This window comes from Sardina pilchardus, chromosome 7, assembly GCF_963854185.1.
Source record: "Sardina pilchardus chromosome 7, fSarPil1.1, whole genome shotgun sequence".
NCBI classification, from domain to species: domain Eukaryota; kingdom Metazoa; phylum Chordata; class Actinopteri; order Clupeiformes; family Clupeidae; genus Sardina; species Sardina pilchardus.
In genome coordinates, this window is record NC_085000.1 from 16,640,228 (window position 1) to 16,652,727 (window position 12,500).

Below are 12,500 nucleotides of genomic sequence, written 5' to 3' on the forward strand. Positions count from 1 at the left end.
AGTTGATACAGTCCATATTCTATATCCAATGTCTAATGTCACACCTACATGTTGGACAGCTTTATCTGAAGCTGCTATTATCCTCTGGATGCTGGTTTTTGTCTACTATACTGGTGATGCCTTTCTTCAGCTTCCCATGTCTTGTCATTTTTCAGGCACATTTCCGCATGGTACTGTGAATACTGTGTTCTGTTGTTTACTATGAGAGGTATCCTTTGCCAGGCAGTCTTAGTTTTCACCATCTGTGATAAAAAAATAATAATAACCCTAATAAAATGTTGTTTGTAATAAATAAATAAATAAATAAATAAAGTGTGTTCTAGTTTTATCAATATCCACAGTCATATCTACAATTTCACTATTCATTTTGCAATAACCTATATTTGTATGCACAGCTACATAGCAATGCACTCCTTCACCTTACTCCATGGCTGTTACCTCCTTTTTAAATGAATGTCCAGGTCTGGGATCTAGAGTGTGTGCATGTAAACAGAAGAAGGGTGGAGGGTGGGGGCTAGGAGTCAGCACCTAGTTGGCCAGTTCACTTAAGTCCTGTTTGGCACCACCGTGGCAGAGTGCATTCTGGGCTTTATTTCGCCAGGGCGAGAGCGGCTGAAACCTGTTCTCCAGACTCGATGTCCTGCCCTTGAGCGGAGATAAGCAGAGACCCTCTACAGAGAGGGAGAGAGGGAGAGAGAGAGGGGGAGAGAGGACAGGTGAACAGCCTTCAGACGGAGAAAACAGCAAAGCATCAACTTGGCGAGAGATAGGGAGCCAGAGATGGGGAGAAGGAGGTGGAATTTGGCGTTATGTGGTGGTGGTGGTGGCGGTGGTGAGAATTTGTGTGGTTCAGAGAAAACTTTATGCTTTGGCTATGTGTTCTGGAATCTTGAAGTTCAAACAAGGAATAAAGATATACATTTGTGGTGGAAAGGAAAGTGATCTTATGGCATTGTGCTTTAGAAATACAATGCAAGCATTAGACTGAATATATGAGCAGAGAATCCTTTGTTTGAGAGTTTTCCCTTTACTTGAGACACCTGAGACTGGTCTTTGTAAAACTGAATGTTCTCATAGAGCTGCTAGTACTAGTGCAAGTAATCTCAGAGTGCACCTGCAAAGAACGAGAACTAAAAGCACCTCACACATCTGCCTTCCAACACCCCACTTTCAGCTTTTGGCTGTGCAACATCTTCACAAGTTTCCTTGAGTCTCTGCAAATACAAAATACCACCTATTATTCAGCAAAGAGAGAGAGAGAGAAAGAGAAAGAGTGAGAAAGACAGAAGGAGATAGAGAGAGAGAGAAAGAGAAAGAGAGAAAAAGAGATGTCCTTTTAAAATCCGAAACAAAGAAACAGCTGTAGGGCCTTCAGATAGAGGCCAAGCTCTGATAAGTGGCTTGCCTGCTCTGGTTTGCCTGCGTCAGCACCAGATAGGAGCGCTCACTCCTCCGTGGAGCTCCTGGCGAGGCCGATAACGCTGGGGCAGGGGGTCCACCCCTCCGGCCCAATGCTGCCGTCGCTGCACAGCCAGCCTGGTGTTACAGAACAAACGTACCGTCTCTCACAGAACACAGCTGTGCTACAATGTGAACCACGCATATCTCACAATATCAGCATCGGAGTGTGTCTCTCACCCAATTACTTTACTCCTGGGAGCTATAGGTCAATGAGTCTTACCATGCAGGGTTCTGAGAGAGCTCTAAGGGGTGTAAGAGTTCATAATCTTCGCATTACAGGATATACTGTTATTTATTGCATTGCACACATTATGTTTGATGTTGCATGCATATTCCTCGAAATTGATTTATTCTCCTTACGCTCTTTAAAAAAGGGTTCTTGGGCTGCTATATAGAACCATGCAGACTTTAAAGAACCCTTAGGCATTCCTTTGATGGACCCTTCAAAATGGTTTAAAGAACCATTTAGGGGTGCCATCTATGAAGCATGCAATAGAACCATTTTTGGTTCTATAAGGGTACGCTCACACTTAGCGTCTTTTTCTGACAAAAGAAGTTGTGCAGACCGTTTTCTCATCTTGAAAAAAAAAATCTGCCAGCGTTTTTATTCCAAGATGAAAAAAAAAACGGTCTACACAACTTCTTTTTGTCAGAAAAAGACGCTAAGTGTGAACGTCCCCTAAGAGTGTATCTTTTAAGATGACTTTTGTTGTTGGATTCTCTAGGACGTGTACGGGGAGTGAACAGAAGCTCCCTGTACGGTGCAGTGCGGTCTCCTCCGCTGTGCATGAGAGGGAGCGAGACTTGACCGCACTTGACTCGTCCGCCCCGCATGCCCCCTTCTCAGCCCATCTGTTGCGTGCAGTGGAACAAAATCAGAACATATTTAACCTGCTGTCTCTGGCCAGACTTGCTCACACTACACCGTGGCCCTTCCCATGCAGAGAGAGCGAGAGAGAGAGAGAGAGAGAGAGAGAGAGAGAGAGAGAGAGAGAGACAGAGAGAAAGAGAGAGAGAGTGTGTGTGTGTGAGAGAGAGAGAGAGAGACAGAGAGAAAGAGAGAGAGTGTGTGTGTGTGTGTGTGTGTGTGTGAGAGAGAGAGAGACAGAGTGTGTGTGTGTGTGTGTGTGTGAGAGAGAGAGAGAGAGAGAAAGAGAGTGTGTGTGTGTGTGTGTGTGTGTGTGTGTGTGAGAGAGAGAGAGAGAGAGACAGAGAGAGAAAGAGAGAGAGAGAGAGAGAGAGAGAGAGCGTGCAGTCGAAGGGAACAATTACAATTATTTGCCCTCGAGCTGTGGGGCTTCTCAGGGAGAAGAAGAATGCCCACTGAGTGGACAGGGCTGCTGGAAGAGGTTGCCGCGGAGGCTCGGGCCCTCCGGGCCGGGCTCCAGGTCAGCGCTGACCCCAACGCTCCCACAGACAGACAGAGCAGCGGCATCGCACCAGCACTGACCCAGGGGCCCACAGACAGCGGCGGCGGCGGCGGCGGAGGGGGAGGGGGAGAGTGGAGCAACTAGTCAAGCAGAACCATCCAAATAAAAGAGAAAATGAAAATGACGCCACAAGCATAGCTGGCATGCCTGGCAAGGGAGAGAGAGAGGAAATGTGAAGAGGAGAAATGGGGATTAGGAGAAGGAGTTAGGAAAGACAGTGTGTGTGTGTGTGTGTGTGTGTGTGTGTGTGTGTGTGTGTGTGTATTGGTTAAAAGTAACAGACTTGTATACGTGAGACTGAAGACATCGGATATCTGTCTGCTGTGTGTGTGTGTGTTAGTCTGTGCATGCGGATATGTGTACAGTATGTGTGTACGCCTACTACATGTGTCATCTCCTCAGAAATCACACTGCATGAGTGTGAGATTGAGAATATCAGAGATGGTCCACGCATGTCATAACAAGTTGTGTTTTGTGCGATGTGTTATCTTAGCTTTATCACTTAGGGCTTTGTTTAGGGACAGCTGCCAATCACTAGAGTATTGTTTCACCCTTAACACCATGACAATGGGGCTATCTCTTCTGACCCATATTTCACTGCGCTAACTACAGTATGCTCCGAAGTTTTATCAGAAATCTCTTGAAAGTGTTAGTCAAAGAGGTACTGTTCGTACATCTGATATTATCATAAGAATGAAAGCTCTCTGAAAATATTTCTCGGCTGATCCATTCATGACCAAATGGGCCCGAAGCACATCATCGCTATCATGCCCTGGCCTGAATGACTGCCAAAAACCTACCTCTGATGAAATGAAACGCAGTGGCCTACTGGTTAGGGCTTCAGGCTGATAACCGAAGGGTTGCCGGTTCAATCCCTGACCAGTAGGAAAAATGTGGGCGGGGGGAGTGGTTGAGTGCTGCTCGTCCACATCTATGGCTGAAGTGCCATTGAGCAAGGCACCTTACCCCTCATTGCTCCCCAAACACCGCTGCATGAAGGCAGCTCACTGCTCCGGATTATTGTGTGCTTCACCTCACTGTGTGTTCACTAATTCACGGATGGGATAACTGCAGAGACCAAATTCCTTGTATACGCAAGTATACATGGCCAATAAGCCTGATTTGATTTGATTTGATTTGATGATCAAAAGTGTTGTCCACGATTCTGTAGTAAAACAAAATGTCTCCCTGTAATGGAACAGACAGAGCAACTCTAGCCAATCAGCATCAAATGCAGACTCAGACATTTTAAAGGTCCTCTATGGTCATTTTCATCATTTAGTTTAGCCTAAATTCTGTTGATATCCTCTGAAGTTAGCATGCAATCCAAATACCACCAGGCCGGCTCTCTTGTAATACCACAGTGTACCATGTGTGGCCGCTGTATTACAGTAAATGCAATGCAAGGAGATGCCTACAGAATTCCACTTGGCACCTTTTAAGTGAGGAGTAACAAACGTGAATGACTATCATTGTGCCCTTGGTTAAGTAAACACTCCAGACAAAAATAGATCATATCTGGTAAGTATGTAATCACTGTTTGTTCCAAATGGTGATATTTTTTTTCCGAACATGGGTTCCAGACCAGCTTTGAATAAAGGCCTACAGATCCCCGTCTCATTCATCCCAGTAAACCTCTGAGTATTTTCAACATCCCGTATCCCCAGTCAACCCCTTGTGTTGTACCAACAGAGCAGCTCAAGCAAGGTTCCCCTGGTCTGGAACAAAGCCAAACACCTTTCAGGAAATAGAGAGAGCAACATCTAGCCCCACACAAGGCCCTGTGTGCAGCCATGTTGAACCTTCAGTCAGACAACCCCTGCCAGCGTCTATTGTGGTCTATCCTGACAGCAGATTTCCCTAAGGCAAAGCAGACATAATTAGTCATTCATCATGGGATCTTATGTGCAGTTTTGCTTCCTCACCAGCAAGAGGGGCTATAGCACTTTGTAACTTACCCATTACAAGTGCACGAGTCCTCAGCCCTTGCATGACTGTGTTTAAGTTCATCATCCCAAAACATTTGACGCCTCCGCCTCTCTCATTGATGCACTAGACTTCCCTTGCACCATTGCCTCTGCAAGTAAGAATACAAGTGTCTGTAATATACGTGCACAGGTAGAGTAGGTCACCTGTGAGTGGGCCCAGTCAAGAGAGATCAAAGTTCTCACAAGCCCTCGTCTGAGTCCTTGAGACTTAATGAAGGTGCTATTGAGTATCGAGCTACATGTACACCTCTCATTACTCTCACGTTCTCTGTCCCCCTGACAAGATCAACAGCAGTGACACAAGGCACGCAAACACATGACTCAGCAGAAAAGTCAACAGTAGCTGCACGAGTTAAATGAGGCCAAAAGAAAACGAGACATGTTGACACAGTCCTTGCACACTCATGCTGGAGACTCTTATGCAGGTACTGGTCATGCTTGCCTGACAGGTTGCACTTCTGTTGCAGAGACGGAAACCCCCCCTCTCAACTCCCTTGCTGGGTTAGGTCATGAAGCAAAGTCCGCTTTCTCTTTCACACTTCCTCAAACGCTTGCTGCTAGCTACCCCAGGCGTGAGCAGCTCCACAGAGGCGCCCCGCACACACACTCTCGACATCTCTCTTGTACGACGAGGACGCTTTTAGAGACGTGAGTGTGAGTGAGCGTGTGTGATTGAACCTGGAGGGTTCTGAACACTGACGGCTGGTTGGGAGGCTATGGGATCTGCTCAGGTGAAGCTAAGGCAGAGCTAAAGGACAGGTACCGAGCAGACAGGTGCAGCCGACGCCGTGCACACCTGCGGAGGATCTATAAGTGTCACCCTCAGATCTCCCAGCACTGAGGTGAGTCACACTGAGCTCGTTTAAGGTTCTCTTACGCTGGTACGTAGAGGCTTTTACACCTGATGTTGAGGCGTGTTGTCTGTTTGCACACAGACACATTAACTGGTTAATTCTGTTCTCTGGCATTGTGGTCTAGACAGAGAGTAGGTTGTTAGGTCACTGCTTTTTATATGCAAATGAAAAATAACCAGCACATAAGCAGTGATACTGACAGGCTTGCATTACAAAAACATTGTCACAATGTTTACACTTGTGCAACTCAGCTCTTGGATAAAATATCAGGCACAACATTCCACAAATGTCCCAAGCTTGACCTTTGGATTGGATTCTTTTGGCAAGTTAATAGTATCAAGATATTTTTATTTTTCATTCATGTTGACAAGTGGAGGATTCTGTTGAGAGACTTCAGACATTTCAGCACTGGCGCTGACAATCCCGGTTTCACTCTTACTTCCTGTCCTGGTAGGCATGGGCGGCACTACTGTACGGTGTCACTTCCTCTTTTGCTGGTGACAAGCACTAGAAGCATGTTTTAACCACATCACCACCACCTGGCCTTAAATTCACAATGGTTTCGTGTGGTTTCAATGCAGTAGGCTGGTTTTACCATGGTACCATGGTATTATGGTTTATGCATAGTGCTTTGGTACCACCATGGTTCCCCTATTGCATTTCATGGTGACTGTGGTACTACTATGGGTTTTCACATGGTAACCGTGTATCTCTTAACAGTTGATACATTTTTGTTAGGAAAACACATGGTTTATACTTCTTGAGGAAGATGATGATTTTTGATGATTTTGATTTTTGATGATTTTTACCTTCTGTAGAAAACCATGGTTAATGACCATGGTAATGTTAAGGTTTAACTGCAGTGAAACCATTATTAAAAACAATAGTGATAAAGCATGAGGTCTCTGACATGTGCAACTGAAACCTCGTTGTTAGCGCAGTAGGAAGCATATCAGTCATATAATCTGAAGGTTGTGAGTTTGATCCTCATATGGGTCATCAAGGGTGTTGCCGGTGTCGGGATGGGGCATGGTGCTTATTTATCAACTATAGTGATAAACCATGGATATCATGGCTACCCATGAAAACAAAAAAACATGGTTAATTTCTGTAAGGGTCTTACCATTCAGCATCTGTTTAAAATCGATCCAAGCATCCGCCAAAACTGTTTCTATAAGACCTCATTAGCACATCTTCCCTTTAAAGGCATACAGAAAGTTGTACTATTGGACGCTATTTCTGCAGTTACTACTACTGAACTGATGTACGTACAGTAGTTTATGTGTCACTATCCTATTTGTACAGGGATTTAAAATGTTCAAAGTGCTTTCAAAAGTGATCAAAAGACGCACATGCTAAATGTCTTTGGAGCATCTATTTTTGTCTTTTATTGAAACAGAATATGAAGTAATCTGAAAATCAAACTGAATATCTAGATGCTAGGTGACAGCCACAACAAGGATGAGTATTCACAACAAGCACAAGTATTCACAACAAGGACAGGTACCTCCCTGCATTAGTGGTACAGCCAGGGCAAGCATTGCTGTAGTGAAGCTGTGGGGCTGGGCTCAAGTCCAACCTGCAAGCAGAGTTTTGGCCGAGAGATTAGTTCTTCTGCTGAACAGGCCCCACATTACCACACAACCGGTCATTCAGACTGCCACGCATCTCTGAGCAAGCGGAGACTTGTCTACAAGCCTGCTAATAGTCACTGTATCAACTGCAAACATGGGAGGCCAAATTACAGGTTGGTGACTTTATTAGCTCATTTTGGTCGTGGCCCATCATCAAACATTTACTGCAATGAAGATCCAACACAAACTGTCCTAAAAATAAGCAGCTGTGGAGATTTGTCTGGCAAACTATGATAATTGACAACTCTAGCGACAGTGGGGTGTGGGAAGAAATAAAGCTCAACATGTGTTTGTGGTGGTTGACTGCTTCTGACGTATTTTCACTCTAGAGCTGTAAGCATAGAGACACGACATGTGAAGCACATGCAGGGAATAGGTTCTGGTTGAAAGCTTCCTGTCTGTGGTTGTTTCTGCATGATGAAGGTAAACACAGGCCCGAGCAAGCAACTATGATGGAACGATGCAGCTGCAGTATATGCATCTGTGTGGTGAGACGTTTTAAATCACTGAGGTCACACTGACTACTTGTTCAAATGAAACAATGAAGAAATAAAGTCTGTACACTATTAATGCTATACGAACCAGTAATACAGGTTTTAGCCCCTGGATTTCATCAGGTGGCGAATGGCGATACGCTATACATTGATGATTTGTAGGGCATTATGTGTTCATTCATTTGGCTGATGCTTTTGTCCAAAGCAACTTTCAACAGTCAATTTTTGCGAGGGCTAAGTCTCCCCCTGAGCAAATTGAGGTTAAGTGCCTTGCTCAAGGGAACAATGGTGACAGCTAGGAATTGAACCCGCTTTTGTTGCTAACGCATGCTAGCCCAGCTCCTCAGTTGAGGAGATACTGGAGCTGACAGAAAGCAGAAGTAGCAGAAGAGCAGACGATCAAAAAACCAGCTCATGCTGTGTTTGTTCACTGCACGCCCGCCATCGTATCTGCTGAGTTTCACAGTGGTGAGATTCATGGAGGTGGATGTGGTCAAGCGCTGTCTGAGCGTCACTGTGGTGACCTCTATATCTTAACTGTAGCCTATGTGTTCACATTACTTTAAACACATCTATACCTGTTCCAGAAAACATAAAAGTCTAAAACAGATCTGCCCTGATGAAGGCCCTAGCCGCTACGTGTGGGCATTTTTAGGTCCTTGTTGGACATGTCTAGTTTGTATTAAAGACATTTTAAACTTGTGGAGTGCCTTGGTCGTGGAGAATTTTTTCTCTTTTTTCTTACACAAACTATTTACCTTGGACCAAAGAGCACCCAACAACAATCAACACATCAAAAGAACAAAGAGGACTGAGACCGCCACTGACCCTGAATATCTAAAACAGATCTATTGAGCCCAGGCAGGTAACATTTCATGTCTTCCTTTATGGTTATGTTTTGTGGAGACAGAGAGTGGTGTAAAAGACTGAGCTAAGAATATGATATGCAGGTTGTATACAGAAACTGCCAAAACTCTCAGAATGAAACATGCTGGCTGGCCAGTGGCCGCTGCTCATAGAAAAAAAAAACGGTGCAATGTCAACTGTCACTGTAGCAGATTTACGCAAGTCCCAGGGCTTACCCAATTACCCATGATGATTTAGGCCAACTTTGGCTGATTGTTTCTTTGTGTCCAGAGGTGGAAGTGTCTTGCAGTGGAGTGGACAAGAGCAGATGGAGAATAGAGTTGGCAGGTGCAGCAGACTAAACCATGTGGTTCTCAAATGTTTTTGGTTCTCAAGGACCCCTTTGGTTTTGCGAGATAACATTTTCCAAGGACCCCTTTATAACCGTAACAGTTAACCATTCGTATTCTCTGATGTTGTGGCCGGGTCCACTATCCCATAATTTGGGTAAAGGACCAAATAGACACAATTTGCTTGTTTTTATCGATGAAAAGGGCGTCATCTTTTTGTTAACTTTTATCATTTCAAACAAATTATTTCGCGGGACCCCTTGGCTATGGGTCACGGACGGACCCCACTTTGAGAACCACTGGACTACACCATACGTCCTAAAGTCAGAGAGGTGAGAGATAGCTATATGGAGGAGACACTGTGACCACCAGATGCTAGTGAGGACTCCGAGGACTGGGCGTCTGACTGCAGAGATGAGGTGTGGATGGGACAGTGGGGTGAGAGGCGGGAATGGGGGAGACTGTTCGACTTGTCCGCACACAGACATGTCCCTACTCTCCCCGGAGGGCTAGGAGCTGGACACATCCGGCTTCCCATTCAGAGAGCCCCGGTGGGGGGAAGGGGCAGGGGGATTAAAATACCCCTGAGCTAAGAGGGAGGGGCGAAAGCCAAGTAGAGAGACCCTCCAAAAACAGTCTGACCCAAATTTAACGTACCACCCCCATAGCCTGACGCTGCCTGACACCATCCTCCCCCCTGACACAAACACACAAACACACACACACACACACACACACACACACACACACACACACACACACACACACACACACACACACACACACACACACACACACACACACACACACACACACACAGAGCACCCTTTCCCCCTGCACCAACAGCAGTGGAGATTTATGATCAGAGCAGTCAGATACACAGGTCTCTATGTGATTCTTCTAACTTAGTCTTATTGGTCTTGGCTTACAAAGTGCCAAGTTTTATGTCACATGGAAACTTAAAACCTGGCAGGGACCCTAAAATCAAAAGCCCATAAGACATCTCCAGACGGCCCTCTTACACAGCACCAGTGCTGACCTTCTGACAAAAATTCAGATTATTTGGAAAGATCTGACCAGAGGATTGGACTGACATACCGACTAGAGCGCACATAACCCTCTTCGTGGATTTTCCGGATGCTTCAGTTCGGAGCCTCTCTCGGGACTCCAACAAACCAACTTAGTGACGGCACAAACAGCGCCGGTCTGACTCATAATATCTATAAAATGCAGCCTGCGACCCCCTTAGAGCGACAGCTAAAAGACATGGAGCGGCACAGAGGGCCTGAGAGAATAGCGCAGGCTATATATAGAGCTGATGAGGTCCTGCCTCGGACTCCATCACTAAAACACAGAAATAAACAAACCAGGGAGACGAGGTAGCGCACAGGAAGTCATGACGAAATTAGACGAGGAGTTCCCATGCTTGCTGCATAGGATATTGCAGGTTAATAGAGTGATGATCTCTCTTCGCAACTGTGCTCATGTCACATGTAGGAGAACTGTATTGATTTAGTTTATCGACCTATTTGTCACACTGCTTTACTAATTGCATGCTGTCTTTCTCTACAAAGAGAAGTGGCACACAGAGTTTTGATCAGGCAGGTTTCTGTTTGCATCACATTCCTGACACTGTTAAAAAAAAACCTTGTTGCTGGTCTACTGACCCAATAGCTATATCCAACTAGGTGTGGTCTTCACCTGAGCCTCGAGCCAACGGCCATGGCGGGAGACCTTAAGTAACTCCTTTTCCCGCGTGTGACACCTGGATAGGAGGGTGTGCCTGTGGCTCAAACAAAGCCTTACACGTGGCAACAGGAGTCAACAAAGAAACTGTAAAATAGCGTTTCAGACCAACATGGCAGCACGAGACCAATGAGATGATGAGTAATATTTACTAACAAAACCCATTGAACAGGATCCTGAGACATTACTGAAACAATTCTACAATCAAACAAATGTTAAGACACAGAGATGTGTTAAAAAAAACAATGCAAGTTGTGTTGTTTTGAATGCAAGTTCTGTTATTTTCAACACCTATTGTGTAACACATTAAAAAAGGAAACAACACAAATTCTGTTGTCCCTGGACACAGAGATGTGTTAAAAACAACACAAGTTGTTTAAGAGTGTAAGAGCCACGGTCCTGTATTGTCACAAATCAGACCTGGATTCCCTCACAAGAAGATATTGAGTTAAACGGTTCAACTGCAACACACACAGAACAAAACAAACATTTGTGTTATGGAAACTGCACTGTAACGTTATTGCCTCACTCTCAATTCCACTTAGAGATTTTCATTTCCATGTCTGAAAACCACACTACAACAATGTAGAAAATAGACAGACAGACAGACAGACAGACAGACAGACAGACAGACAGACAGATAGATAGATAGATAGATAGATTGCTCCCCAAAGGGAAATAATTCAAGGTCCCAGCAGCTTAAGACACCACACACAACATACACAACAATATAAATATGATGACAAAAGGCAAATCAACAAATCAACATGACTAAAAAGAACAGTAAATTATACTAAAGATAAAGATGCACATGAGTGTACGGAGGATTGGTACTGTGATCCAGTATGAGCTGTGTGTCAAGCTAGTAACAATAAGAGTATTTGAGATGGTCCTTTCTCATCTTCACTCGCCAACTCTTTAAAGCTGGGCCAGGTGGGATTAGCAGTGGGGTGATTACAGGCCATCGCTGAGACACTGATGACTAGATGGGCTCTTGTTGTCTACAGGCAGGGCAACATGGAGGAGGATAAGGCTGCCGCCGCAAGGTCGAGGAGGGCCTGGAGCTTCAGCTCTCTCCGTATCAAAAGTACGTTCAAGGCCTTTCCTCTCCTTCTCTTGCTCTTCGTAATGTTATGAGTCATTCTTCACACCAACATCAGCGGCTTGACGCGGCTGACACAGAGATGACTAAGCCCAACTGCACATCTGTAATGTGACGCAGCACTGGACAGATGCATGTTTACAGGAGAACTGTGCTATTTAGTTTGTGAAACCAACCCTTCATCAAAGGTGATTTAAAAAAAAAAAATGTAGAAGTTGATACTGACTAGAAGATGTGGGTGTGTGGAAGATCTGTATTTGAATGAAGATGAATGGATCTGATGCAACCTGAGGAATATCCTTTGCCTTCAGGAAAACCGTCTGATGGTGATGGAGGTGGCTTTTCTGTTAGGAGAGGTCTGCGTTCTTTTTCCTCTGTTCGGGAAGGAGCGCGAAAGGGTGAGTCCACCACAAGCCGTCACTAGACACAGTTACCTTATCAGAACAAAATGAAAAAAGTACAGTTTTTCCTATGACATTGTAAATAATAATTACTAAACTTGTGAAAGGTAAAGACTTGCTTATATGTCACTGTGTACATCTCCAGATTAATTATCCTGTTCTATTCAGGGAATGAGGAGGACTTGCCTTCAGGA

The 12,500-nt window shown here is 44.9% G+C and overlaps 2 protein-coding genes across 2 annotated transcripts in view; both read left to right on the forward strand.

Moving 5' to 3' along the window:
* The window catches only part of igf3 (insulin-like growth factor 3), a 5,874-nt gene extending 5,585 nt beyond the window's left edge, over positions 1-289 (forward strand). Inside the window, exon 4 of the mRNA XM_062540937.1 lies at positions 1-289. This exon is cut by the window's left edge and continues 1,109 nt beyond it. The gene's annotated coding sequence lies outside the window, so the exon portion shown is untranslated.
* A 5,019-nt stretch (positions 290-5,308) lies between these two features.
* The window catches only part of LOC134087442 (DENN domain-containing protein 2D-like), a 22,077-nt gene continuing 14,885 nt past the window's right edge, over positions 5,309-12,500 (forward strand). The window contains exons 1-4 of the mRNA XM_062540938.1: positions 5,309-5,721; positions 11,811-11,890; positions 12,217-12,303; positions 12,475-12,500. The exon at positions 12,475-12,500 is cut by the window's right edge and continues 46 nt beyond it. Coding sequence (XP_062396922.1) covers positions 11,821-11,890; positions 12,217-12,303; positions 12,475-12,500 — 183 coding nt within the window. The 5' untranslated portion in view covers positions 5,309-5,721; positions 11,811-11,820. The remainder of the gene's footprint in view (positions 5,722-11,810; positions 11,891-12,216; positions 12,304-12,474) is intronic.